The 27,528-nt window shown below is 48.6% G+C and overlaps 1 protein-coding gene and 4 non-coding genes across 5 annotated transcripts in view; 2 read left to right on the forward strand and 3 right to left on the reverse strand.

Moving 5' to 3' along the window:
- Positions 1 to 26,903, reverse strand: part of VAC14 (Vac14 homolog (S. cerevisiae)) — a 119,366-nt gene extending 92,463 nt beyond the window's left edge. The window contains exons 1-9 of the mRNA XM_008569718.1: positions 26,800 to 26,903; positions 9,908 to 10,058; positions 9,418 to 9,585; positions 8,700 to 8,762; positions 8,025 to 8,132; positions 7,286 to 7,395; positions 6,883 to 6,989; positions 5,732 to 5,866; positions 5,062 to 5,214 (exon numbers count right to left, since the gene is read on the reverse strand). Of these exons, the coding sequence (XP_008567940.1) occupies positions 5,062 to 5,214; positions 5,732 to 5,866; positions 6,883 to 6,989; positions 7,286 to 7,395; positions 8,025 to 8,132; positions 8,700 to 8,762; positions 9,418 to 9,585; positions 9,908 to 10,058; positions 26,800 to 26,903 (1,099 nt within the window). The remainder of the gene's footprint in view (positions 1 to 5,061; positions 5,215 to 5,731; positions 5,867 to 6,882; positions 6,990 to 7,285; positions 7,396 to 8,024; positions 8,133 to 8,699; positions 8,763 to 9,417; positions 9,586 to 9,907; positions 10,059 to 26,799) is intronic.
- Positions 3,090 to 3,160, reverse strand: TRNAG-GCC. Its single transcript has one exon. It is a non-coding gene; the product is annotated as a tRNA-Gly (tRNA).
- TRNAG-GCC lies at positions 3,943 to 4,013 on the reverse strand. The gene has a single exon. It is a non-coding gene; the product is annotated as a tRNA-Gly (tRNA).
- TRNAG-GCC lies at positions 12,313 to 12,383 on the forward strand. Its single transcript has one exon. It is a non-coding gene; the product is annotated as a tRNA-Gly (tRNA).
- Positions 13,130 to 13,200, forward strand: TRNAG-GCC. Its single transcript has one exon. It is a non-coding gene; the product is annotated as a tRNA-Gly (tRNA).
- Positions 26,904 to 27,528: the final 625 nt, after the last annotated feature.

Consider the following 27,528-nt stretch of genomic DNA (forward strand, 5'->3'; position numbering starts at 1 on the left):
AGGGTTCGGATCCCCATACCAGCCAGCCACCAGAGAAAAAAAAAAGTCAAATGTAAAAAAATTTTTAAAATATAGAATAATGTTGACTAACCTGGAAAAATGTTCATTATCTATTGAATGAAGAAATGAGGTTGTATATCACTTTATGTCCTGTGATCCTATTTTTGTGGAAAAACAAAACACAAAACCCACAAGTGGTATGTATATGCACTAAAAAAAAAAAAAAAGAATAGAAGTAAATGCACCCCAAAATTAGCAGTGATTATTTCTTTTTTTTTTTTTTTTTTCTTTTTTTTTTTTTTTTTCCTCTTTGTCTTTTTTTTTTTACTGACCGGTAATGGGATCGCAACCCTCGGTGTCATGCCTGTACTGGGGACCGGCAACAGGATCGCAACCCTCAGTGTTGCGCCCGCACCGCGCTCAGCCAGTGAGCGGGAACCGGTCTCCACATGGGATCCGAACCCTCGGCGCGCTCCCAAGCGGCACACTCTCCAGTGCGCCACCGGGCCGGCCCATCAGCAGCAGTGATTATTTCTGAGTGAGATTATGGGGACAGCTCTCCCTAAAGCTCTCTGCTCTTTCCAAAATCCTACAAGGAACATGTATTTTCTTTATAATCAGAATTTAAAAATGGCAGTAGGGGAAGATGGGAAGCTAAGGAGAAAGAAAAGACACAGATCAAATAATCTCTATGAAGCCGAGACTGGTCCCCCCAGCAGAGCTGATGCTCCCTCCTCTGGGCCCCCCAGTCCTTGGCACAGGCCTCTGTGACTGCGCCCAGTGTCACTACAGATACTCATCTGCGGATCTGTCCCTGAGCTCCTTACAGGAAGGTCCTGGGTCCGATGCACCTGCATCTGTGGTGACCACAGAAGGTGCTGATAAACCCAATCCAGTTGCAGCTTTGCAAATGAATGAATTCCATTACATGTACACCCATGGAGGTCACAGGCCCTCCACTGGAAATCCTATTTACAGCTCTGCTCCTCATGTGTGCCACATGAACTTCCATCCTTGACCCTCTGTGATCTCTCACTGAGAACCCACTGTGCGCCCACTACCACCTGGGCAATAGCGATGATAAAAAACAAACGAGCAAAAGCCCTGCCCTGAGTGTCTCACGAAGTCGATGGCTATATTATCAACATGTATTAAAACAGCTTAACTCTAAAGCGCCCATTACTGAGAGTGTTTGCTGTGAGCGACACATGTAAAAATCTCAACTGAAACTCACAGCCACACTACGGGCTGGGCATTATTATTGTTTCTCTATTTAACAAACAAGGAATGTGAACCTTAGAAAGGCAAAGCAGCTGCCCAAGGGCAAAAGATATGAAGTCAGCAGAGCCAGGACTCACAGGCAGGTTGGTCAGGCCCCAGAATCTTTGCTGTGACACCTGAGACAATCAGGAGATGCCATGGAGGGAAACAGCCGGGACAGTGTAAGTGCTGTAAAAATTCAGAATCAGGGAAAGGACTCTGTGCTGTGGCTTCCCCAAGGGACAGAGTGAAAGGGGAGCTGGAGCAAGTGGATAGGGGCTGGGAACAGCATGGCGCAAATGAGGCCTGCCTTGCCTGGAGGTCCCTGTGGGAAGAAGAGGCGGGAGAAGTTCTGGAGGCTGGGGTGTGTGTGTGTGTGTGCATGTGCACATGTATACATGTGCCATTAAGAACATGGTGCTGTGGATGCATCAGCACGGACTGGGTGGGAGAGAAAGATACTACGAGGAAGATGAAGTTTGGCTTCCTGTCTTCAGCCAGGTGGACCAGGGCTGGAACAGTGAGGCCAGGCAGGGCAAGACCGCAGTCAGGATCCCAGAAGAGTAGGGCAGCATCACCCGGCCGGCCAGCTGGAAGAGTACGCACAGAGCCTGGGATTGAACTGTTGACCAACTAGATTAATCATCTCTGTCTCTTGGCTTGCTGGGGCCTTGTCCTGCGCACTTTGGTAAAAGACTAGTGATTAGTTACAAGCTGAGTGAGGCTGAGGGTAGATGTGAAACCCCAAATTAGCTTTTGCCATCTCTGGGAACTACTATAAAGTGAGCTTTTCATCTGTGGAAATGCTGTTTATGAGGCAGTAAAATCTGCAGCCAAGCTGCCTGAATGTATCCTGGGAACTGAAACTCACAGCCACACCACAGGTTGGGCATTATTATTGTTTCTCTATTTAACAAACAAGGAATGTGAACCTTAGAAAGGCAAAGCAGCTGCCCAAGGGCAAAAGATATGAAGTCAGCAGAGCCAGGACTCACAGGCAGGTTGGTCAGGCCCCAGAATCTTTGCTGTGACACCTGAGACAATCAGGAGATGCCATGGAGGGAAATAGCCTGGACAGGGTAAGTGCTGTAAAAACTCAGAATCAGGGAAAGGACTCTGTGCTGTGGCTCCCCCAAGGGACAGAGTGAAGGGGGAGCTGGAGCAAGTGGAGAGGGGCTGGAAACAGCATGGCGCAAATGAGGCCTGCCTTGCCTGGAGGTCCCTGTGGGAAGAAGAGGCGGGAGAAGTTCTGGAGGCTGGGGTGTGTATGCGTGTGTGCATGTGCACATGTATACATGTGCCATTAAGAACATGGTGCTGTGGATGCATCAGCACAGACTGGGTGGGAGAGAAAGATACTACGAGGAAGATGAAGTTTAGCTTCCTGTCTTCAGCCAGGTGGACCAGGGCTGGAACAGTGAGGCCAGGCAGGGCAAGACCGCAGTCAGGATCCCAGAAGAGTAGGGCAGCATCACCCGGCCGGCCAGCTGGAAGAGTACGCACAGAGCCTGGGATTGAACTGTTGACCAACTAGATTAATCATCTCTGTCTCTTGGCTTGCTGGGGCCTTGTCGTGCGCACTTTGGTAAAAGACTAGTGATTAGTTACAAGCTGAGTGAGGCTGAGGGTAGATGTGAAACCCCAAATTAGCTTTTGCCATCTCTGGGAACTACTATAAAGTGAGCTTTTCATCTGTGGAAATGCTGTTTATGAGGCAGTAAAATCTGCAGCCAAGCTGCCTGAATGTATCCTGGTTTAGGATAATACTCTCCTGAGTAGGCAGCTATTTGAAGAATGCTTAGAGAAACTATCTGAAAAGGTAAGTCAGATGCATTGGCCGGGAATCGAACCCGGGCCTCCCGCGTGGCAGGCGAGAATTCTACCACTGAACCACCAATGCTACAGCCTGCAGAGAGGCTTTTGTCTGCTGCCATGAACTATGGAGCGGAACAATTCCCTTCCAGAGGGCTTGGTTTGCTGCCACGTAAACAGAAAGGGTGGGGTAGGGACTGCTGGTTCCACTTTGGGGGAAGGGGTACTAACTTTTTAAAAACTGAGATACAATTTGTATAATATAAAACTTCATTTACCACAAAATTCACCATTTTAAAGTGTACAGCTGGGTGGTTTTTAGTATATTCACAAAATTGTGTAACACTCATCACTATTCAATACCAGAGTATTTCTATCACCCCCAAAAGAAACCAGGATCTGTTAGTAGTCAGTCCCAGTACCCCTTCTCCTCCTGGCCCAGGCAACCATTACTCGACTTTCTGACTGTATGGATTAAGAGGCACTAACTTTTGTGTAAAGCCAAAACAAAATAAAGCAAAACAAAACAAAAATTCATCAGCAAACCAGAAAAAAGTGAGATGTGTAATTGTTAAGTTGTATGACCTTAACTGCATAATAAAAAACTGTTAACAATATGACAAAATTTTAATACTGATTGTCTCTTGGTGGGGACTGTTTTGCTTCTTTGTATTTTTCTCTACTTTTTACATGTTCTAAAATGAGAAAAAGAAAACCAAAATACAACACTCATATGAAAGTTCTCAAAATATGTCTATCCCTGAGATTCTTCTAGTTTTCCCCAGCAAGAAAGTTTTTCCCTTAGAAGGCCCACACTAACTTATCCTCAAGTTTTCTTTTTCCAGGAGCTGCCAAAAAGGCTTCAGCTGCTGCATTGGCCGGGAATCGAACCCGGGCCTCCCGCGTGGCAGGCGAGAATTCTACCACTGAACCACCAATGCTCCAGCTGAATACTGCTCTGCCTCCAGCTGTTTTGCTGCACTGGCTCCCAGTGGCGCCAGCACAGCTGTAACCTGACACGTGAGCCAGGTCCAGCATGGAACGCTGCTCAATGCTACCAGCAAACCCACAAGAGGAGGCACACAGGGCACGCCTGCTTGACATTCTGCTCAGATGCTTAGAAGTCCGTGAATGGCAATGGGGGAAAACATTTTAGCAATTCTTTTGGCTCCTGTGGGCAGGTTCCAGATCTTACTCTGCTACCCTTAAAGATTTGTGTAGGTGTGCATCAATTTACTCTCTGGCTAATTCTGCAAAGGAGGACATCACCCCAAAGCTGATCAGTGACCTCCCAGCGAGGACAGAGGCCCAAGAGATATAAAAACATCAGAGTTCTAGATAGCATTTAGTCAATCCAGACCCCAATCAGCATAAAAGTGGTTTTGTTTTTGTTACAAATAAACAAGGAAATAATGTTAAAAGAGTTTGAAAGAAGAGCAGAACAACTTCATTTTTTAAAGGCGTTGATTTGGGCAATAGAATTAATTCCCAAGTACTGAATAAACTACAGCTAGAGCTTTCTTAACCCTCCCTCTGAGAATGACCCACACGGTAAAGGCAGTGGGTGGCTGCATGTCCACGACCAAGAATCAAGAGAACCACGCAGCCACCTGGTACCTCCGCTGTGCTCCAGACCTCCCCACATTGAAAACAAACATTTCCTGTAGTTGAGCCCAGAAAAAGACTAAAGAAAAACGTGATGGTCTTTGAGGCAGTAAGAGTGAGAGCATGAGCTCCAGAGGCAGATAGCCTGGGTCCAAATCCCCCATGTACCAGCTGCCAGGTCCTGGTCACGATGCTTGGCTTCCCTGCCCATCTGCAGAATGGGGATAATAGTTCTTGCCTCACTGGGTTGTTAGCAGTGTGAAATGAGTTAACACATGTAAATAGCCCTGGTTGGTTAAGTGAGGCCCCAAGTCAAGTCCTCTGACCTCTGGCTGCCTGGGGCCCTCCATGGGAGGTGAGGGGTGGGGGACAGAGTCTACTCACCACTGGCTGTCCCCTCCTGCTTTGGCAGGGAGTCATCGGGGTTGGGTTCTGTCTGCCTTTGTCCCACTGGCTTCGGCTCGTCTGGCTCATCATCCTCAGGGGTGACCAGTTTCATCAGGCTCTGGTTGCACACATTGGCCACCTCCTTGATGCCTGAGTCCACTGATGTAAGGAGTGACCCCACCCTTGGGAGTCTTCCTTGAACCTTAGGTCACTAGTATTCCTGGTCAGGGGCTCAGTCCTTCCCAGAGGCTTAGTTAGCAGGCAGACAACTAGCCTGAACTGAGGCCCTGTTCTCCCTGCCATACTGGAGCCCCTGTGAGATGCTCCTGTTTTTTCTCGTAGGGCCCCTTCCTGGTGGCCCTCCCACCACAGGATTTTCTTCACTTTTCTGGGCCAGTATGAGCTCAGAGGGTTGGAACCTTGGGGCCTGGGAGAGCTGGTCCAGATCTGTAAGTCACCAGGTGAGGTTTGGGGACAGCCAGCATGAGTTCCATGTCCCTGGCTTTCCCAATCCATCTTCAGCTCTACCTCTTGTTCTCTAGATGCTGGGGACTGCGTGGAGGTGTGATGAATCCTAACGGAGCCCCTATTCCCACTCTAGGGTCCCTCAACTTCACAGCCTCCTTTAGGGCTGCTTTCATTTCTTCTCTCCCTGAGCGAAGGATACTTTTCTTACGGTCATCGTAGGCCAGGCAGGGCAAGACTGCAGTCAGGATCCCAGAAGAGTAGGGCAGCATCACCCGGCCGGCCAGCTGGATGAACTCGCGCATCCAGCACATGGCAATCAGCTGGATCAGGTCGTCTGGAAGGGGAATCGGTGGGCTCCAGAGGGGTCAGCATGAGCTTCTAGAGTGCTCCTTCTACTGACCACGCATGCAGGATGGACTGGAGGAAGGGGACCCAAGGGCTGACTGCGTCTAGCCTCTCTGTGACCTGGGTGCTTTGCCTTCCAAAGGTGCGTACAGACACCAGGTCGGAATGGCATAATAATCTTGTGCCAGGCTGAGAAGGTAGCCACAGTCCTCTCCCCCTCCCTGAACCCATGCCCCTCTGTAATGCGACCCTGCACTTCCACTCACCAGGAAGTGGAGTTTACTTCCCTATCCCTTGAATCTGTGATGGCCTTGCTACTTTGGCCAACAGAATGTGGTGGAAGTGATCGTGTGCCTGGTTCAAGCCGAGGCCTCAAGGCCAAGGGACCTTGCTCATTTCCACCGTCTCTCTTAGAACCCTGCTGATACCACATGAATGTGCCCGGGCTGGCCTGCTGGATGATGAGAGATACGGACCAATAGCCCCATTGCCCCTGTTGACAGGTGCCAACCGCAGGACATGAGCGAGGCCATTATAGGCCACCCAGCCCCAGCCTACCCTCCAGCTGACTGTAGGCACACCATTGAGCCCAGCCAAGCCTGGCCCAGATGAGCAGAACCACCCAGGTGGCCTGTAGACTCAAGATCAATAATAAGTAACTGTTGTTTTAAGCAATTATGTTTTTCGGTGGTTTCATACCCAACAGAAGCTGATACACAATCCCAGTCCCCAAGTATTTCAACTCTCAGTGCTAAGGCCAAGCTCGCCAACAAGAAGGTCTCCAGATCTTAGCATATTCCAGGCCAGGTCAACTGAAAGGGCCTCCATGTTGACAGAGAACCTGGACCTCCCTATCACAAAGATCCACCACTCCACTGCTCCCAAGGTCCTGTGTCACACTGGCCAACACTCCTACCAGCACCCTCCCTTGCCCCTCACTGATGCTGAGACGATGAGAGGAAGGGTTTCCAAGGCGGTGGTGGCCGTGTGCATACACACACTCACCCGTGGTCTGGCAGTGGATCACCAGGATGTTGGCCATCTCAGCAAACTTAACACTGGAGGGGTTTTTCTTAATTTCTTTCAAGAATTCTCCCAGAACCACCTCACACCTACCAATGAGAAGAGAACAGAAAAAGCACGTCAGCCAGGGCTGGAGGAGCCTCAACCAGTGCCCATTTCTGCTCCAGGTTGGCCACTCGGAGGCCAACCACACCATGTAACTTGTCAGATGAACATTTTTCAGAGGCTGGGGGCTGATGGGCTCAGCTCCTCACAGCGGAAGCACATGAGCCAGGAGGAGGACTGAACTTCCTGCTCCCCTGCTGTTGTCTGTCTGGGGTGTGGGGTACATGTGCACACTGAGGGGCCCGGCAGGCAGCAGATGCCCACCCCTCTCTCCACTCACATTTTCCTAATCTCTTTGCCGTTGTCGCCCAGGATCTGGAAGAGTCCATCCAGGATCTCTGGCAGGTAATCCAGCAGGTTAATGTCTGGCACAGACTCCAGAACCAGGATCTGACCGGGGGGGGGAAGAAACCAGGAAGAGAAGTTACACTGGCCAAGAAGCCTGTCTCCTCCTCCCTAATCCTCTGGAACCTGGGCAGCAGGAGGGGGATGCTGCGGAGGCACTGCAGGGAAGAAACCAGGAAGAGAAGTTACACTGGCCAAGAAGCCTGTCCCCTCCTCCCTAATCCTCTGGAACCTGGGCAGCAGGAGGGGGATGCTGCGGAGGCACTGCAGGGGTCCCCTGGGGTGGGGGGCCAGCAGCTATTAGGTTTAGTTAAAAGGGCAGGGGTTATGTAATTTGCCTCTAGGGAGATTCAGATGTCTGGGGAGAAGGCAATGGATGGGGAAGGACAGACACAGCCACAGAAGGTGGCTGCTGGAAGTAGCACCATTGGCTTCACAGAAAAATCTGGGAATCTCCTGGGACAAGAAAACAATCAGATCCCTGCAGGAGCAAACATGATGGGCTCTGCAGCAAGCAGAGTAAAGTGTTTTCAAATTATCAGTGTTAATGGCTACCAGAGGGGTAACAAGGAGGCTTCTCTGTACCCAAACTGCCAAGGGCGTGCCAGGGAGCAAATTTCACTAAACCAGAGGCTCCTTATGGCTGGAGTAACAGCGGCAGGAGCCGGACTTACCCAGGAGATAATGAACTGCCGGGCATACTGGTTGTTGGAGTAAATCCTCTCCCTCAACAAGGGGATGAAGCCCACCAGGTCAAACTTGCTGCTCTCAGTCACAATGTCCTGTGGATCAAAGGAATGTGAGCTGCCCAGAGCCATAGACCAGGGCTGCCTGACCTGGCCGAATTCCTGGCCCAGGACTGGTTTTAAGGGTCAGGTGGCCACAGAGGAAAATGGCAGAGCCTGAGCTAGGCAGGAGAGGTCCCTGGAGTATCCATCCTGTTACAGGCCAAAGGATAGGTGAAACTGATGGGCCGAAAGCAGGAATCAAATTCAAGAGAACTAACTGAATGGTGAAAGGCTACACCTCTGTGGTATAGATTGAACGCCCAGCCCCTGCTGTCAGGGAAGGGTGGTGTAAAAGGCAACAGAAATCTCCTTTGCCCCAGGTGGGGGCAGCACAAGGGGACATTCAGGGTGATGGCACAGTTCTGTGTTTTGAGTGTGGTGGTGACATAGTTCCATACTCTTGTCATAGACCTGCATACCAAAATGTAGTTTTTACTGTGTATAAATGACAATGTTTAGAAGAAATTAGAAAAAGCATCCCCAGTGATGGAATTTCTAATCTGTATAGACAGATGGAAGAAACAGGTTCTAAAATTATAAGTGGGGGCAAAGTACAAATACCTTTAAAAGGCGGTCGAGGAGCTCAGATCCACTCTTCACATTGGGGTCTGGGTCAGCAGCCAGCTATGAGAGGCACAGCAAGAGGAGAGAGACACAGAGGCAATGGTCACGGTCAAATGTAACACAAGGAATCTCCTGCAAACCCATGGCCAAGGCCTCGGTGCAGCATGGACCATCCAACGGGCACCTCTGTCAGTGGCAAATCTGAGAGGCGAGAAGTGAGATGGACAAAGTGGGACCTGGCCAGGGACCAGAGGCAGCGGAGTCCTCCTTCTGTTCAAGGACTTCCCCTGTGCCCTGCTGTGACTGGGTCAAGTGGTCGCTCCTCGTCGGGCTTTTTCTAGAGCATTTGTGAGCTGAAATAACCACTGCCCACTGCACAGGGGAAGTGTGGTCTATACGAGGGACTCTCCATCCCCACCTTCTACCAGGGAGGTTAGCACTTCTCTGACTAGCAGTTTTTCTCCTCCAATGTGTGACAGACTGATACTTTCCTAAAACACAATAAAAATGAATTGATAGAGAAATGAAAAAAAACATAAATACAAGCCCATTTACAAAAAAAATATATGAGATTCAACAGATAGTAAGCGTCCCTTGCAGCCACATGCTTATCTGCTCTGCTTGCATTTAGGAAAAGGGACACAAGCGCCCAAGTCCCAGAGGTCAAGTTAAGGGCTAGATCGAGCTCAGCCCAGCTCAGAGGAGGAGCAGTTACCTTACTCAGGCCATCAAAGAGGACATTGAAGTGGGGCAGCACCGCGCCCCGGGCCACCTTGACGATGTTGTAGAGGGCTTCGCAGGCGTAGTAGCGCAGCCGGCTGTCCGCATCATTAAAGCAGGTCAGCACCGGCTCGATGAGCTCCTTCAGGTACAGCCCCGAGTCCTGCAACGGGGCAGGAGGAGAAGACAGCTCAGAATGCATCAGACCCCGGCCCCACAGCCTGCAGCACCCCAGCTTCCCTGAAGTTGCTCAGGCAACTTTGTGTGAGGGCTGAGCTCCAAGAATCCCCCAAGTTGGCCTCCCAGGAAAGTGGCCATGCATGGGGACAGGGGTACCAGGCTTTAATACCATCTTAGGTGTGGAAAGGTAGCAATAAAACACAGGTCTGCAATGTCCTGCTGGGTCTTGGGAAGGAAGGCATCTGGATGACTTGGTCAGAGTCAAGGCCATTGCTGGTATGTCTGTGACTTGGGGAAGGGCCCACCTTGCCCAGTGCGATGGAGCAGGCGGCCAGGCCGATGAGGCCCCCTTTCCGGCTGTGGGGGTGCTGAGACAGGGCAAACTCCTGAGACAGGGTCTGGATCACATGCTTGATCTGCACTGTGTTGTTCTGGGCCACGAACTCCCGGACCAGCCTAGAGAGAGAGGAGAGGGGGGTTGTGGGGCCAGCAGAACCAGGCTACCTCTGCAGGCGCCAGGGCCTGGGGCTGGGATAAGGAAGGGAGATGACCTGTTTAGAAAGAGGAATCAGGAGCCAAGCATCTCAGGGCGGTTGTCCCAGTTCTGCTGCTGGCTGGGAGAAGCTGGCTCCATCAATGTGGTTTCCCTGCTCTGAGTCTCAGTTTCCCTTTGTGTACAATGGAATGAGGAACGGTGGTGCTATCTCACTTCTGGGAATCTAAGAGAATGCAAATGGACATCTCATTGGGGACTGAAATATGCAACGCATCATCAGTTGATCAACTGTTTTTATTCAACGCTTGCTCAGCTCTCCATCCATGCATCCAGGAAGTTCTCTGCACCTGTGCCATTCTTTACAGGGACAGTCCGAGAGACACACAGCTGAGTCAGGCCCCAGTGTAATGGGCAAGATCCACATACAAACAAGTAATTGTAGCAAAGTGGCACTTCTGATATTGGAGAAGCAAAAAGATGCAATGGCTTCCTCTCCCTGGCAGTCCAAGAGGACAGGGAAGTGCCACTGGAGTTAGAGCTTACAAACACTAACAAACATTTTGCAGGTGAAGAGAGGCAGGCAGGGCATCTCAGGCACAGGGAAGAACCCAGCCAAAGGAAGAGGGTGCTGAGAAGATGTGGCATGCTTAGGGAAGGACGAGGAGTCTGGCGTGTGGGAGGGGTAGCTGGAGACAGTCAAGGAAAAGAGGATCGGTCAAAGTTTTCTAGCAACGGATGGCAAGCTCAGACCTATGCCTTCATTAGATGCCTCTGGAGAAGCTGGGCTGGGGGGCTGGTTTGACAGAAGAGACTAGAATGAGGCCAAGGAAGAAACTCACAGGGGAACACTGCTGCTATTGGGGTAAGATGGCCTGAAATATGGTTGAGGCAGTGGGAAAGGGCAGGAGGGACTGCTTCTAGAACTAAATAGAAGGCCATTAGTAGCTCATGTAACACGGGGAGAGGAGAAGGGCAGATGCTGCCTCCATGTTGTCCCCCTGGGCAGCAACGCTGACAGGGCGGAGGAGCAGGTCCGAGGGAGACCAGCCTTTGTGGGAGGTAACGCCTGCAGGGGGGCGCCTCCCAAGGCAGGCCCTGCCCCAGAGGGAGGCCTGGTTCTATAACAGACCAGAGTCTGTTTTCAGAGCTCCATGGGCACGAAGGCGAAGACTCTACCTTTTGTAAGCCCACAGCATCCCTGCAGTGAGCAGTCTCACGTGGGACAACGGTGGCAAATGGCCCCACTCGCTGTGGGAGAGAAGGCAACAGGCCTTGCGTGCAGAAGGAACGGTGTGAGCAAAGGCAAGGAGGGGGAACCAGCCGACCTCGTTGAACAGAATAGAACAGCAGTGGGAAATCCACCAGGATGGGCTGGCTGTGGTAATTCTGGCATCTCCAGGTAGGGAGATTGGGTTTCCATCACGGTAGCAGAGAAGCCTCTTCTGGTTTCTGAAGAGTACGTGAAAGAGTGCCTTGAGAAGCCTGGGGACGCCAGGGAGATGGAGGGGCAGGAGAGGCACACACTAGTGAAGGGGTGAGGGGGGCAGTCTAGAGACCACAGACTTCTGAAGCAACTGCCTGGCCTCACTCTCGTTGCTTTGCATCCAATCATGGTGGGCACGCTGCTCACCTGTGGCATAAATGGGGGTCTCAAGTTGGCTTAAAGAATTTTAAGGCCAGTCATGTCTAAAAGGTATTGGTCTGTGTGGTTCCCGCTTAATGTCAAGGACTTTATAGTAATTAGAACTGCTCAAAAACAAATGTGTGGTCCTGGGGGACAGTGACCACTCTCACAAAAAGGTTGTTCAAAGAAACAACAATTTAAAGATTAAATATAGCAAAACATGCGGAGCACCAATTATGTGTCAGGCACTGTTCACACTAGACAGCACAAAGCAGGCTGGCTCCTGAGCTGGTGGATATTGGAGCAGAGAGGGTGCTTCAGGAAGGGGCTACACAAATGGCCAGTGAGGTGCCTCTTGCTTTGATCTTTATGTGTCTGAGGGCTATGGATGAATGCCAGTTCATAGTTTACAACTCCCAAAGCAGTGTATTAAGGCCCACAAGGATGGTTCTGCATAAACCTGTCTGGTTTCCCCAACTGGACAAACCAGCCAGGGGAGGCCCAGTGATCTACCAGACCTCCTGTCTCTAAGTAATGATAGGGACAGCCCCTTTCAAAGAGCTCTGCAGATGCTCCAGGGAACAGCTGGAGCATTGGTGGTTCAGTGGTAGAATTCTCGCCTGCCACGCGGGAGGCCCGGGTTCGATTCCCGGCCAATGCAACGCTGTGCTGCTTTTTTACCTTTTCCTGGCCAGTTTCCTCACATAGAGATCCTGCTGGAGGAGCCAATCTCCTCAACCACACTAGGCCACAGCAGCCAAGGACGCCCATGAATCTGGGATCACACTTCTCCACCTAGTGAGCACATGAAGAGCACTAGCGGGGTTGTCCAGAGAAGCACTACTGGCTGTGAAAGCATGGCCTTCATGCCCTCCCCTGTAAGCAGACTCCTGCTGTTCTGACTTCTGCCTTGGACAGTCTCCAGCAGGAGGCTGGTGTGAAACCTGAGAACAGTTAAACAGCTCAACACAAGAATGAACTTGGAATGGAATGAGAGGACCCAAACATCAGAGGGGAGAAAGTCATAAAACGTCTCATGCGCTTTTGCTACTGAGAAGGACTTGAATTCTAGTTTCTGTCCTGAGGTGTGAAGGCAAATCAACGGAGGACCCAAACATCAGAGGGGAGAAAGTCATAAAAAGTCTCATGCACTTTTGCTACTGAGAAGGACTTGAATTCTAGTTTCTGTCCTGAGGTGTGAAGGCAAATCAACTCCTGACATACACATGCATACACCCTTCTGCTTCCTGCCTTTTCCCTCCTGCTCTGGAGTCTAAGCTTTCTGTTTTCGCAGCTGTGCAGATGTGGCAGCATCAGATCTAGCCTTATAATGTTGAATCAGCATATATACAAGGAGGCCCAAGGCTGGGGTTAAAGGGAGTGCCCACACAGCTGCTGACAGGTGGAGCATTGATGGTTCAGTGGTAGAATTCTCGCCTGCCACGCGGGACGCCCAGGTTCGATTCCCGGCCAAAGCAGCAATACATCTCTTTTAACTCTAAGAGACTGAATCTGAGATTTCATACTGCCTAAAGAATTTGTGAACACAGTCTGAGAACTGAGAATGATTTGTTTCTAGCTTCAGTTTTAAATGCTTCTGATGAAAAACACTCAGTTTCCTATATTCCACAAAGATACAGAACCCATGTCTCCTTGTTCTTGAAAAGTACAGCATGTGGAGACACACCAAAACCCACTGCAAGCAGCTGTGCCTCCACTCCTGCCCAGACAGCCTGCTTGGAAGCCAAGACATGTTTCTGCTTGGTACAAGTTAGAGCAGCAGCAGCAGTGGGAGTGAGAACATCCTCGAGGCTGCAGCAAGGGATCCAAAAGGAGACCCAGCCCACAGGGTAGCGCAGGCATCCCTGGAACCACCTCTTCTCCTGTCTCCTTGTTTCAGGTCACAAACATTCACTCAGCAACAGGACAGGACCCTCCTCCCATGCGACAGCCAGCATATGGGATGCATACCCTGCCCGTGAGGGGCTGTCTGCTGGGGTGGGGAGGAGAGGACACAGGGGAGTACTCAAGGACTACTGTGCAAAGCAGAGAAAAAAATTTGGTTAAAAAAAAGTGCAACGTGAGGAGGGGCAGGCAAGAGTCAGAAAGGCTGGTAGCCTGGTAGCTGGGGGGAGGGACACGGCTTTGCGAGGGCAGCCCTGGAGCGGGGCTCTGGAGGGTGAGTAGGTGTTCATTCTGGAGCCATTCAGGACGAGGCTGAACAGAGGTGCAGAGGAAGGAAGAGCAGGCATTTGGCAGAAGCAGAGGCTGCAAGTGGAGAACTGGGTGACGAGGTTGAAGAAGTTGCTCCAGTCATATGGCTCAGGACCCTAAAGGCTTGGCAAAGGAACCGGCATTTAACTCTGGTGGCAGAGGGGGCCATGGAAAACGGTGAGCAGGGGAATGACAGGAACTTTAGGTGGGGTGGTATGGACTTGAATGGCACCCAGGGACTCTGAAGACCACAAAAGCTTACAGAGTGACTGAATGGGGAAAGAGGACATATGGGGACTGTGGCTCTGATGTTGGTGCAACGGCTTGCCAGAATAACGGGGCCTCCTAAAGGGAGAGGCTGGGAAAGGCAAACATTTGTGGTCAGTACCCCTGGCCCCCTCTCCTTTGCAAGCCCAGCAGCACCTTTCTCCTTTGCTCGACACCAGCTGGAAGACCTCCCCCATCTGAATCCTACAAGGGCTCCATTCAGGGCACGCCGGCCACTACAAAAACATGGCTCGTTCAAGTCCTGTGGCCCTGGGAACCCAAGTCTCTACTGTCTGCACCCTTGTACTTATTGGTAGAATATTCTTCATCTCCAGAGATCATCAGCCTGGAGAGCATTGGCCCTGGCCAGGGGGTCAACCCCTGGTCCACAAGCAGAAACAATCGGTCCCACGAATGAAGGCCACACTCCTTACCCGACACTTGGGACAATCAGGGCCAGGCTGACCTCTCAGCCTTCCTGCCTGGCTCCCTGGCATGACCCTCCACTCCAGCCAGCATTGCCTTCTTGCTGGGCCCCAGCTGCTTACGCTGCTTCTACACGTCCTGTCTGCCCCACCCGCTGGAAAAGCTTCCACTCCCCTCCACATTCTATCCAGACTTCAAGTCCAGCTCAAAGCCAACCCCTTGCTTTTCCTGACTGCTATGGTTTGAATGTCCCCCTAAGCTCATGCTGGAACTTAACCCCAATATGGTGGTAGAAGGTGAGGCCTTAAAGAGGTGATTAGATTGTGAGGACTATGCTTTCAAAACGGATTAATCCATTCATGGAGTAATGAGTTATCATGGGTGTGGACTGGTGTCTTTCTAAGGACAGCACACGAGAGAGCTCTTGCCATTCTTACCACATGATTGCCTGCATTCCTATGCACACTGCATTGCTGTAGAGAGCCTGCACCAAGAAGAAGGCCCTCAGCAGATGTGTTCCCTGGACCTTGGACTTCCTGGCCTCCAAAACTGTAAGAAACAAATCTCATTCCTTTATAAATTACCCAGCTTCAGGTATTTTGTTATAAGCAACATAAAATGGACTAATACACCGACTATCCCATAAAGTGAGGACCTCTCCTCTGAATGCTGAAGGACTCAGTGACCCTCACTCTGTGCCCAGCAATGCACTGTTGGATGTCACCAGTTAAATTCCTTCTCATGTCCACAACTCCTTGAAAAAGTCCTTGAGGACTGTGCCACGCTTCTCCACGTCTCCGGTACCAGCCCTCCCTCTGCATCAGTGCTTTGCATATACAGGTTGAGTATCCCTTATCTAGAAAGTTTGAGACCAGAAGTGTTTTGGATTTTTTTGCATTATGAAATATTTGCGTTACACTTAAAGGTTCAGTATCCCAAATCCAAAAATCTGAAATCCAAAATGCTCCAATGAGCATCTCCTTTGAACATCACATCAACACTCAAAAAGTTTTGGATTTTGGAGCATTTTGGATTTTGGATTTTGGATGCTCAACCTGGAGCAGGTGGGGAATCAGTAAACACCTGTTAGTGGGTGGAATCTGTGAAGGCAGACAGAGTTGAAGGACAGCACAAGCTGTAGGGCAACCTGGGCAAAGCCCATGCTGCCCTATTGACACGGGGTATTAAGCAAACCTAAACCTAACCTGTCCGGTTCATCAGTACTGTATTTGTGCAGTCCTTGAATCTTATAATTCAAGTTAGTAGCTGCAAAGGGCACCATTACTAGGATCCCAGAATGCACCGAGAAGGGCCCAAGTCATCAGAGCTGTGGCTGGGGAGAGACGCACATGCCAGGATGTCACCTGCAGTGTACCTGCACAGGGCAGAAGGTGTACTCTAACTCCTCGCTGGGTGTTTGGTTTCTCTACTTCACTGGGAAAGTGCAGATAGAAAAAAGGAGCTATAAGGGAAGTGGAGTAAGTCAAGTTTAAAATCTGGGCATCCCCACTTCCAGGCCTAGTCTCTCTTCAAAAGACCACACTGTCTCTTTTTTCATCTATAGGTTGGAAGCCAGAGGAAGGGGATCTGAGGCTGAACTCGTTTTGAAGTTAATCTCTGGCCCAGAAACTCTCCCGATCACAAATCCCTGGGGACCTTCACTGACGCAAAGGTCACAGACATTACTGTTCTATGCACTAGAGAAGAGAAGCTGCTTCTTCTACCCGGTTTCCTGCAAAAAGTGCTGAAAAACCCTGGTCGGCGAGGCGTCTACAGAGGTTATTCAAAGCCTACATCCTCAACTGATGAGTGGTGTTGCAGGATGGCAGAAACTCCTGTTCCCCAGAAGAGAGAAACCCCAATGTGGGCCAACGCTCTCAGCACCACCCTCAACACTGTGAAGACTGCCACACCTACTACCCCTTCCTTGATGGGAGAAAGAGCCAGAGACAGGGTAGGACACATTTGGACTGCCATCAGCCAAGGGAGAACCTGGGGCCACCATCTCAGCAACAATGGCACAGCCTTGCACTGGGCTCCTGAGCCTCTGTAACACTGCACACTGACAGTCACAGGCTGCACAAAGCCAGACACTTCCGAAGCACTCAGTCTATGCTGAGTATTTCAGGTTTTGGTTATTCCTAAGGACAACCTCCTTTTGTAGTTATTATTATCCCCATCCTCCAGATTTGTAACAGTCTCAGAGAAATCAATCCCTTCTCCAGGGTTGCAGTGGGTCTGATCCCTTGACATCTACAAGTCTGAGCCCTTTCAACTGTAACCACAGTTCCTCCCTCCCATCTTCTTAAGCCACTGCAGTGGCAATGTGAACACACCCAATTAAGATGACAATTCCCTTGTGCAGAACTGAGGCCCCCAAGTGAAATGTAGCTTTTTCCATACACTTTCCCATGCTGATCAGCATTCAGACAAGCCCAAAGCATGCCTCCAGACACACAGGGAGAACAGATGAGGTGTGTACTTGGGATGTTTTGAAATGAACTCTAGGGCCGGTCTTCTACTGTGATGGCAGGAACTGAGTAACCATTTGCTGAGCACTTACTATATGCCAGGCAATGTGCTGGATGCACTGTCTAAACCTTAAAGCAAGCTACCAAGTTAGGTACTATTATATCCATTTTACAGTCTGGTGAAACAGAAGTTAAGAAATATACAAAACGTCACACAACTTGAAGATGATGTGTCAAAAACCAAACCTAGATTTTTCTGACCCCGAGGACTGAAATCTTACCCACTATGTTATACTATCTACCTCCCTGAATATCTTAGCTACACCCCGTTGGATGCCCACCAGGTGCCAGACACTTCATTATTTCATTTAACCCCAATCCCATTTCATATGGTGATGCTCAAATGTCCCAACCGCTGTCCCACATGGCAGAGGTTTTAGCCACTGCACTCAGGTTCCCATGTATCCAGAGGAGACATCCTCAGCTGTAAGGTAGGGTTGATAAGTACAATGACTTTACACTGTTTTTAGAAAATTAAATTAGATTATGCCCGTAATGTGCTCTGCACTGCACATGCTCAAATGACAGTATTAGTGCCAAGTCAGAATCAGGGAGACAAACTGTGGTCTTATATATACCACACAAGACTGTGTTCATTTGATAAATGTTGATTGAGCACCTGCTATATTCCTGGGTCAAGGCACATAAAGGTAAACCGAGAGGTGACGTTTACTTCTGTAATGTGAACCTTCCAGCATGGACTTGGGGCTGCTGACTGTTTTTTTTCCCTGGCAAGTCCAATTACCCATCCCAGTCTTCTGTGTAACATACTGTATAAGGGTGCTTCAAAAAGTTCACAGAAAAACAGAATTGAAAGATAATAGAAATATTTCCAAGAACTTTTTGAAGTACTCTCATATTTAGAAGGCATATCCCGGCAGCAAAATCCCGAAGAGAATCTGGATAAACATCTCCTCCATCTGCTTTGCTGAGTATTTAAGTAATTTGGTTTCCACTTGCTCACTAGTCTCCAATAACTGGACAAGAAAAGTAAAACATTTGCCTCGGGGAAGGGCTAAGGACCTTCTGAAAAGGCCCATGAGATAGCTGATAGAACATATCCTGAGCATCCCCTGGGTATAACCTGTGGAAAAACCGTAAAGGAAAAACGAGAGTCAGAGACAGGACAGGATGCCTATTTTGATCTCAGGTGACAATAATTGTGACCACTTGATGCATGCTTCCCTTATGCTGTAAAAAACACCACTGACATTCTTATTTTTTAAAACTGAGATATTATTTGCATACCATAAGTGTACAAGTGGTTTGTGAATTCACAAAGTTGTGCAACCATCACCACAACCAATTTTAGAACATTTTTACCACCTCCAAAAAACCCCATACCTATTAGCAGTCACTCCCCATCTCTCTCCAACCACTTCCCCTAAGCCCCAGCAACCACTAGTCTACTTTCTGTCTCTATAAATTTGTCTATTCTGGACATTCCATATAAATGGAGTCATACAATATGTGTCCTTTTGTGATTGGCTTCTTACACTTAGCAAAATGTTTTCAAGATATGTTTTTTTTCAGATGAGGAAACTGAGGCAGAGAGAGGTTAAACCAGAGGTCACAAACCCAAATGCTCAGAGGGGCCAGGCAGATGTTACAAATGAGGAGGCCGAGAGAGGCAAGACAGGCTCTGGTGAGCTTGCACACCTGGGTGGGTGGGGCTGGCTCCCACTGTCCTGCTATGCAGGAATGCGGGCCCCACAGAGCCACATTTCCTAATTCCTTAAAGGAAGCTAGAAACCCAAATTTTTTAAGTGAAATTTCTCTACTTAAAATACTCTGTGATCCAGGCCAAACCAAATAGGTCTGCAGGCAGGACACAGCTCCTAGCTGTCAGCCTGTAACCCCTGGATTAAACAATTTGCTGAGGGTCCCACTGCTGATAAATAGCTGAACTGGGTGTAATTCTGACCCAGACTCCAAAAATCACCTCAAGCCATTTGGTAGTAAATAGTGTCTTCCCCACAGAGGTGGTAGGCTCCAAAGAGCTAGGTCAAACTCTAGAGATCAATCTGTATCTGATCACTGAGCTCCAGGCACTCCCGTTCCTTCCCCTTAGCAGGCAAGGAGGCATGATTCAGGAGCTCTGGTCCCATAAGCTCACCCTGGGACTTGGGCTCCCAGGGGGCATATATTTGCTGGCTTTTGGAACTCTCGATTCAGACAAGATCAGAAGCATTCAGGGTGGTACAGCTGTAAAGGGAACTCAAAACTCAGCAGTGCTAGAGACACGACCATGAAGGGCGTCGTCTCCCCCAGCCAGCAGAGGGGAGAGGGAGCTCTGCCTTCATGGCGCCTGGTGCGGCACTCCCTGCAGAGTGAGCACCCACAGTTACCTAAGTGCCCACTGGCGTTTCTTCCCCACGTTGGACTATCCTGGAGAAGACAGCCTGAGGTCTTACTTACCAACCTTTTCATCAAGACTGATCAATGACTATGTCCCTTGAAACAGAGAGCCCACAAAACCAGAAGCAGCCATTCCACAATTTTAACATAAATGACTTATCCTTTGGAAACTGTGTGGTCGTGGTGGAAGGAGGCTGTGGGAGGAAAGCTCTCAGGTCTTGTGCAGAACAGGGTCACAACATGCACCAACAGATGCTGGTCACTACACACCACACTGGCGGTCCCGGGATTTGGGACCCAGGGATTGTCCTTCGGTTGAGCCAAGCATCCATCTCTCTGTATTATTAGTGTCGGAGAGGCTTACATCACAATAACACATCCTCTTATTAGCAGTTTTCACCCCTTACTGGAATGTCATGTGCAGTATTGGCTGTGTCATCTGAGGGGATGGGCTCTGGAGACCTGAAAGTGGAAGCTAAAACTACCACGGAGATGTCCAAGTATGAAATTTCTTTTATTATATGTATTTCCCCTTTTTGGTAGGGAAAATCATTCATTGTAGTGAGGAAGCCTTTTGAGACAGATGAACCTGGATTTTCTACACAGGTTCTAGTTGTGAAAACTTGGGACGATTACTTAACCTCAAGGAAGCTCTGTTTCCTCATCTGTGAAATTGATTCACACCACCTAGCTCACTGGGCAGCCAAGCAAAATAAATGAGATGAGGCATGTACAACGGCCAAACAAAGGGAAGCTTCTCTACTTCCCCTGCCCATACCCCAAATGAGGCAGATTATATACGTGCACCCCCAAGTTTCACTATGATCACTGTTATGGACTAAACTGTCTCCCCACCCCAAATTTATATGTTGAAGCTCTAACCCCCAGTGTGACTGTATTTGGAGAGAGGGCCTATAAGGAAGTAATTAAGGCTAAAAGAGGTCATAAGGGTGGGGCCCCTGATCCCACAGGTTTGGCATCCTTATAAGAAGAAACACCAGAGCTGCCAGACACCCCCCCACTTCCAAAAGAAAAGGTCATGTGAGCACACATGTGAGATGGCAGCTGCTAAAAGCCAAGAGAAGAGGCTTCAGGATGAAACCTACCTTATGGGCACCTTGATTTTGGACTTCCCAGCCTCCAGAACTGTGAGAAATAAATTTCAGCTGTTTAACCCACTCAGTCTGTGGTATTTTGTTATGGCAGCCCAAGCTGACTAATATAATCGCATTTGTGCATTTAGCTAGGGCTTTCGAGAAAAGCTCAAAACGTACCTAGTACCTCTCAACTTTCATTATCTTCCCTTACTTTATACTCTACGGAAACAGACAATTAGAGCCAGAGACTGTGACTGTTCTAGGAAAGACTGAGACTTCCATCTCCTTGAAAACCAAAAACAGATCTCAATTTCTGCTTTCAGAATATGCCTCCCATTCTCTGGAGCTTTTCTTTAAAGGATCCCTAATTGAACCTTACCATTACTGCAGGGCTCAGGCTGAAAAGAAGCTGTGCACTTACTATTTCATCTGGGAAATCCAGGGGCAAACCCGAAGGGCAGCTAGTCCTTCGGCCTTCCACTAACACCTACCACATGCTGGCAAGCAGTGAGCACATGAAGACGACATAAAGGCACAGACCCTGCCTTCAGGGAGCTCACAGTCTAGGAGGGGTGGCAGATTTAAAAACAACAATAGAGTTGTACCAGTTTTCTATTTGCTACTATAATAAATTACCACAAACTCAGTGGCTTAGAACAACACAAATTTATTTATTAAAAAAATTTTTTTTTTCAAATTTATTATTATGTGTCTTAAAATCAAGGTGTTGCCAAGGCTGCATTATTTTCTGGAGGAGCTAGGGAGAATCCACTTTCTTGGCAGCTTCTAGAGGCTGCCCACATTCCTTGGTTGATGGCTCCTTCCATCTTTGAAGCCAGTGATGGCTGCGTAAGTCTTTCTCACATCACACCACACTGTCACTGACTCTTCTTCCCTCTTCCACATTAAGACCTCTTAGGGTTACACTGGGCCCACCTGGATAATCCAGGATAATCTCCCTATTTTAAGGTCAGCTGATTAGCAACCACAATTCCATCTGCTACCTTAATTCCCTACTGCCATGTAATGTAACATATTCACAGGCTCCAGGGTTAGCACGTGGACATCTTTGGGAGGTCATTATGCTGCCTACCAAAAAGTGATAAAAGCAGTACTGCCAGAAACAATTATGTTTTACATATATGTGTGTGTGTATGTTATAAATAATTAGGACAATTATATAACAATTCTCTCTATATAACAGTTATGTTATATAACAATTCTCTCTAGATGACAGTTATAATGTTCCCAGTAAACACTAAGCACGTTACATTAGCTCAAGTAATCAAACAACTACTATTATTATTCTCATTTTATAGCTGAGGAAGTTGAGGCAGAAAGGTTAATCAGCTTGCCCAGCCAGGGTCACCCAGTTAGTAAATGGGAGCTTGAATCCCAGCCATCTGGCTCCAGAGCCTACTCTTAGCCACTATGCCATGCAGCCTCTCAAGAAGGGTGTCTTAGAGCAGCCACTTGCTAAGAACAGGACTAAGCACTTACATTTCTGGAGCACGTGAGCTGACTCATGTACACTACACAGATAACTGCCAATATTCTGACTCTTCTTTTATGGGCATCTGCAGTCTACAGAGAGAGATTAATTAACAGTCTGTGTTTGGTTGAGGGCAACTTTGACCAGGCCAAATGAAGAATATATTCAAATATACAATATTCTGTGTGTATACACAGAAAAGTGCTCAAATATGCAAAATGCTGGTGAAGCACAGATGAATGTCAGCATCTGTCCGTGAGCAACTTGTGAAACATACGTTCTGAGGAACACAGCAAACTGGGAATTCCTCATTCCAAACATGACTGCAGAAGGCCAGAAACAGACTGGAGATTCTTTGAGGCTAGTGCTTCTCAAACTTTAACGCGCATACAAATCACTGAGGGATCTTGTTAAAATGCAAATTAATTCTGTAGGTCTGCGGAGAAGCTTCAGAGTCTCTTTCTAACAAGCTCACAAGGCATACTGATGCTGCTATCTGCAGATCACGCTTCTGAGAAGCAGGGTCCTTAGACTGCAATGTTATTTCCCCATGGAGAATGTACGGCTATTCATTCATTTGGACACTGATATGGGTTGAATATTTGTTCCCTCCAAAGCTCATGTGATTGGTCCCCAATTTGGCAGTGTTGAAAGGTGGGGCCTGTAGGTGACTGAACTGTGAGGGCCCTGCCCTTATAAATGGATCAATCTATTAATGGGTTAATGGATTAACTGGTTCTCATGGGTGTGGAGTAGTGGCTTTATGAGGAGAGCACATGAAAGTGCTCTTGCCATCCTCACTATGTGATTGCCTCTGTTGCCATGAACTCTGTAGAGAGTTCCCACCAAGAAGGGCCTCACCAGATATGCCAACTGGACTTTGGACTTCCCAGCCTTCAAACTGTAAGAACTAAATTTCATTTTCCTATAAATTACCCAGTTTTAGGTATTCTGATATGTGACAGAAAATGGACTCATACAGAAAATTGGTACCAAGAAGTGGGGTTGTTGCTCATAACAAATACCTGGAAATGTGGAAGCAGCTTTGGAACTGGGTAATGGGTACAGGCTAAAAGAATTGGAGGAGCAGGCTAGAAAATAGATTCTGGGGAAGGCTTAGAAGACAAGATGACCAGGAAAAGCTTGGAACTTCTTAGAAATTGGTTAAACGGTGGTGACCAGAATACTGACAGTAAAGACCATCCTGAGGAGGTCTCAGATGTAAATGAGGAGCTTATTGGAAGCTGGAGCAAAGGTCACCCTTGTTATGAACAGGCAAAGAACTTGGTTGGATTGTATCCATGCTCAGGGGCATTATGAAATGTGGAACTTAAGAGCAATGAACCAGGGTATTTGCAGAAGAAATTTCTAAGCAGCAAAGCATTCAGGGAGCTGTGTAGCTACTTCTATCAGCCAATGCTGAATTATGGCAGCAAAGGCATGAGGTAGAGGCAGAATTTATAATTTAAAGGGAAGCAGAGGGTAAAAAATTGAAAAACTCTCAGCCAGGCTATGTAAAGAGTAAAAAAATGTGTTCAGGAGAGAAAACCAATGCTGTAGCCCAGTGACTATTTGCTAGGGCCTGAGGTGCCCACCACAAGCTCACTGCCCAAGGCTAACTTGGGATGCTGCTCTCTGTACTCCAGCACAGTGCTCCTCAGCTGCCCCAGCCATAAATAAATTGGTGCTGCTGAACCCTCTGCTTGGGAAGATACAAGCCAGAAGCCTTGGCAGCATCCATATGGTGTTAAGTCTTCAGGCTTGCAGAATGCCAGAACTGTGGAGGCACAAGAATCTCCACCCAGATTTCAAAGGATGTATGAAAAAGCTTGGGGGCCCAGACACAGATTCATTGCAGGGGCAGAGTCATTGGAGAGATGTGCCTTCACTAGAGCAATACTGAGTCGAAATGTGGGGTCAGAGTTGCAGCAGAGAACCCCCATAAGAACCATGCCCAGTGAAGCTGCGGGAATGAGACCGCCGTGAAGACCCCAGAACTGTAGAGCTACCAGTATGCAATGCCAGTGTGGGATGAGCCCAGGAAAGCCACAAGGGTGGGGCTGCCCAAGGACTTGGGGGCTCCACCCCTGCACCAGTGTGCAGAAGATGCTGGACATTGAGTCAAGGGAAACTATTCTCCAGCTTAAATATTTATGCCTGCCCTGCTGTGTTTTCAGACTTGCCGGGGGCCAGTTACTCCTTCCTTTTTTTTAAAAAAAAAAAAAAACTCCTTCCTTCTTTTTTGTTACTCTCTTTTGGAACAAGAATATTTACCCTATGCTTGTCTCACCATTGTATCTTGGAAGTACATAACTTGTTTTGAATTCACAGATGGGACTGGGGGCTTTGGACTTTGGAGTTGCTGTTGGAACAAGTTAAGACTTTGGGGCTATGGGGATGAAATGACTGTATTTGTATGTGAGAAGATCATGAGCTTTGGGGGTCAGGTCTGGAATGATATGGGTTGAATGTCTGTCCCCTCCAAAGCTCATGTGGGAGATTAATCACCAACGTGGCAGTGTGGGGCTTTGGGAGGTGAGTGGACTGTGAGGGCCCTGCCCTCATGAATGGATCAATCCATTAATGAGTTATCATGGGTGTGGAGTGGTGGCTTTAGTAAAAAGCGAAAGATTTATACGATCTGAAGAGAAACCAGAGTGTAGAGTGGTGGCTTTATAAGGAGCACACGAAAGTGCTCTTGCCATCCTCGCCATGTGATTGCATGTGTTGCCATGGGAAGACCCTGTAGAGACTCCCCACCAGGAAGAATGCCCTTACCAGATATGCCATCTGGACCTTGGACTTCCTAGCCTCCAAACTGTAAGAAATAAATTTTATTTTCTTATAAATTACCCAGTTTCAGATATTCTGTTATAAGTGACAGAAAATGAACTATGATACAGACACTGATTGTCAAATGCCACCAACCACTAGCTAAGTGCTGAGGATATCTAAAACAAGGTCTCTGCTCTTAAAGAGTTCAGTCCAGTTAAGGCCCTAGAGAGTTTCTCTGAATTCCACAAATCAAGGGCAATGTCCAATACAAAACAAACCCCATTAGAGACAAAATCCTTACAGAACCACTTGTAGAGTGAGAACACTTACACAGGTTATGCTGGAAGCAACAATAATGCTCATGAAGACATCTGTTCATGGACTCAACAGATGACTCAAACTATGATAAAACCAGATATTCCTGAGAAGCAAAGTGGCTGATGGACAAAATAGTATCAGTACAATTTCAAAGCCAACAAAACCCATGGACATGGAACCACATCTATTCATCATCTCTGGGTCCCTCTACTCAGTATGGTTATACTCATTAACACTTTCCAGCGTTAGTGAGAGCCAGGTTATAAACAAAAAGCTGTATGAAAAAAGAATAATCAACAAAGTACTGCCTGACGGTTGTGGACATCATGAATACCCAAACCCTTTAGTTGAGGAGGAAACTAAAATCCAAAGCAGTTAAGGCAGTGGTTCTCAGCCAGGGCAATTTTGCACCTTCAGGGGACATTTGGCAATGACTGGAGACATTTTTGGTTGTTACAACTCATGGAATGCTACTGGCATCTAGTGAGTAGAGGCCGGAGATACTGCTAAAAATCCATCAAGGCAAGGGACAGCCTATTACAACCAAGAATTATCTGTCCCAAAATGTCAATAGTTAAGAAATCCTGAATTTGGGAATCTGCCCAAGGTCAAAGAATGAGTGTCACACCATAGATTAGAGCTGTCCAACAGAACATTCTGTAAAGATGAAAATGTTCTATAATGTGTATTGCCTAATAGCCATATGTGGCTACTGAACACGAGATATGGATAGTGCAACTGAGGAACTAAATTTTAAAATTTTATTTAGTCTTTAATAATTTACATAGCCAAGCATGACCAATGGCTACCCTACTAGACAGGGCAGAACTACAGTCCACCTCTCCTGACTCCCAGACTGGTGTTCTTCCGGTGTCACAGCCTGCTTCTTTCCACTCTTCTGAAATCACCCACCCTCCTAACTTTATCACTAAGATTTGCCTGGGAAAAAAATACAAAAGTAAAATAAAAAATCTTAATAAAACATGCCCAGTTTTGTATATTGGGAAATGAAGCATAATATCGGATCATGGTTACACATACAAGTAATAAGAACGCAGAAGCAAGAAAGGTCAAATTATTCCTACTTCCAGTTGCAGGAAAGGGAGATAAGACACAGATAAAACAAACAACCTTCTGAGCCTTAAGATCATGGGTTCTGTACCTGATTTCTCCACTTGGTCATCTAACAGTCCCTTTCACTTCTCGCTGTGTATGAAACCAGGCAAGCCAACATCACTAGCAAATTCTTTCGCTCCTGACTTCTCTCTCATCACAGAGGCCATTCTCTGATTTGCTGGTTTTGATGTGAGACCACACTAAGGACTCACCATGTGCCAGGCATTGTACCAAGCACTACACATACATTATGTCACTTCATTCTTACTGCAGCCCTTTGGGGCACCGAGAGGATAAAGATCTTGGCCCAAAGCACACGGTCAGTCAGGGGTAAAGCTGGGACTCCCAGACAGGACTCCAAATTTCGTGCTCTTAAGTACTGCATTAAGGGCCTGAAACCTTGGAAAGCAACACTGGCTGGGAAGGCGTGAGGAGTTCCCCCAGGGAGCAGAGCAGCCAGGGCAGGGTCCCACCGGTTCTTACTTCTCGATCTCCAGCGCTGCCACCTTCCGCTTTTCGTACAGCTTGTCATTGAGGGCGCGCACGATGTTGGGCGTGAGCGGCGCGAAATCCTTCTCCGGATTCATGGTGGCAGCTCGGGGAGCGCCCCGGAACCTCGAGCCTCCTACAGCTTGTCATTGAGGGCGCGCATGATGTTGGGCGTGAGCGGCGCAAAATCCTTCTCCAGATTCATGGTGGAAGCTCGGGGAGCGCCCCAGAACTTCGCGCCTCCTCAGCCCGCCGCTGCCGGGGCAGCGCCGGGGCCAGGGGAGTCTGCGGCTCCGCGCTGCCCCCGGCGCCGGCTCATGGACCACGCCGACCCGCCCGCCGCTGCGCACCGCCTTGGAACCCGGGCCCAGACCCCGATCCCGCACACCTGCGCGCGGTCACCTAACCGCTCACGCGATCTGCTCCCGCCCGGCACCGGCTGCGCTCACGGGACAGCGGCCATGTTACTCAGGTCACATGACTCCGCAGCAGCTTCCGCTTTCCGCGGCGAGGATCCGCCCCTCGCCGGGCACGCCCCCGCACGCCGGGCCGTGGATTGGCCCCGCCCCGCAAGGCTCCACCCTCGCCCCTCACACTACAGCTCCGCTACCCGTGGCCTAATCGTGGCTTGAGACGTTCTTTAGGGGCGTGTGGGGTAGGCTTGGCACGTCGTGGGCTTCTGTTGATGTTTGTGAGGCCGAAGGGGTCCTTGGAGCCTGATTC

Source organism: Galeopterus variegatus, unplaced genomic scaffold (assembly GCF_000696425.1).
Source record: "Galeopterus variegatus unplaced genomic scaffold, G_variegatus-3.0.2 Scaffold525, whole genome shotgun sequence".
Taxonomy (NCBI): Eukaryota; Metazoa; Chordata; class Mammalia; order Dermoptera; family Cynocephalidae; genus Galeopterus; species Galeopterus variegatus.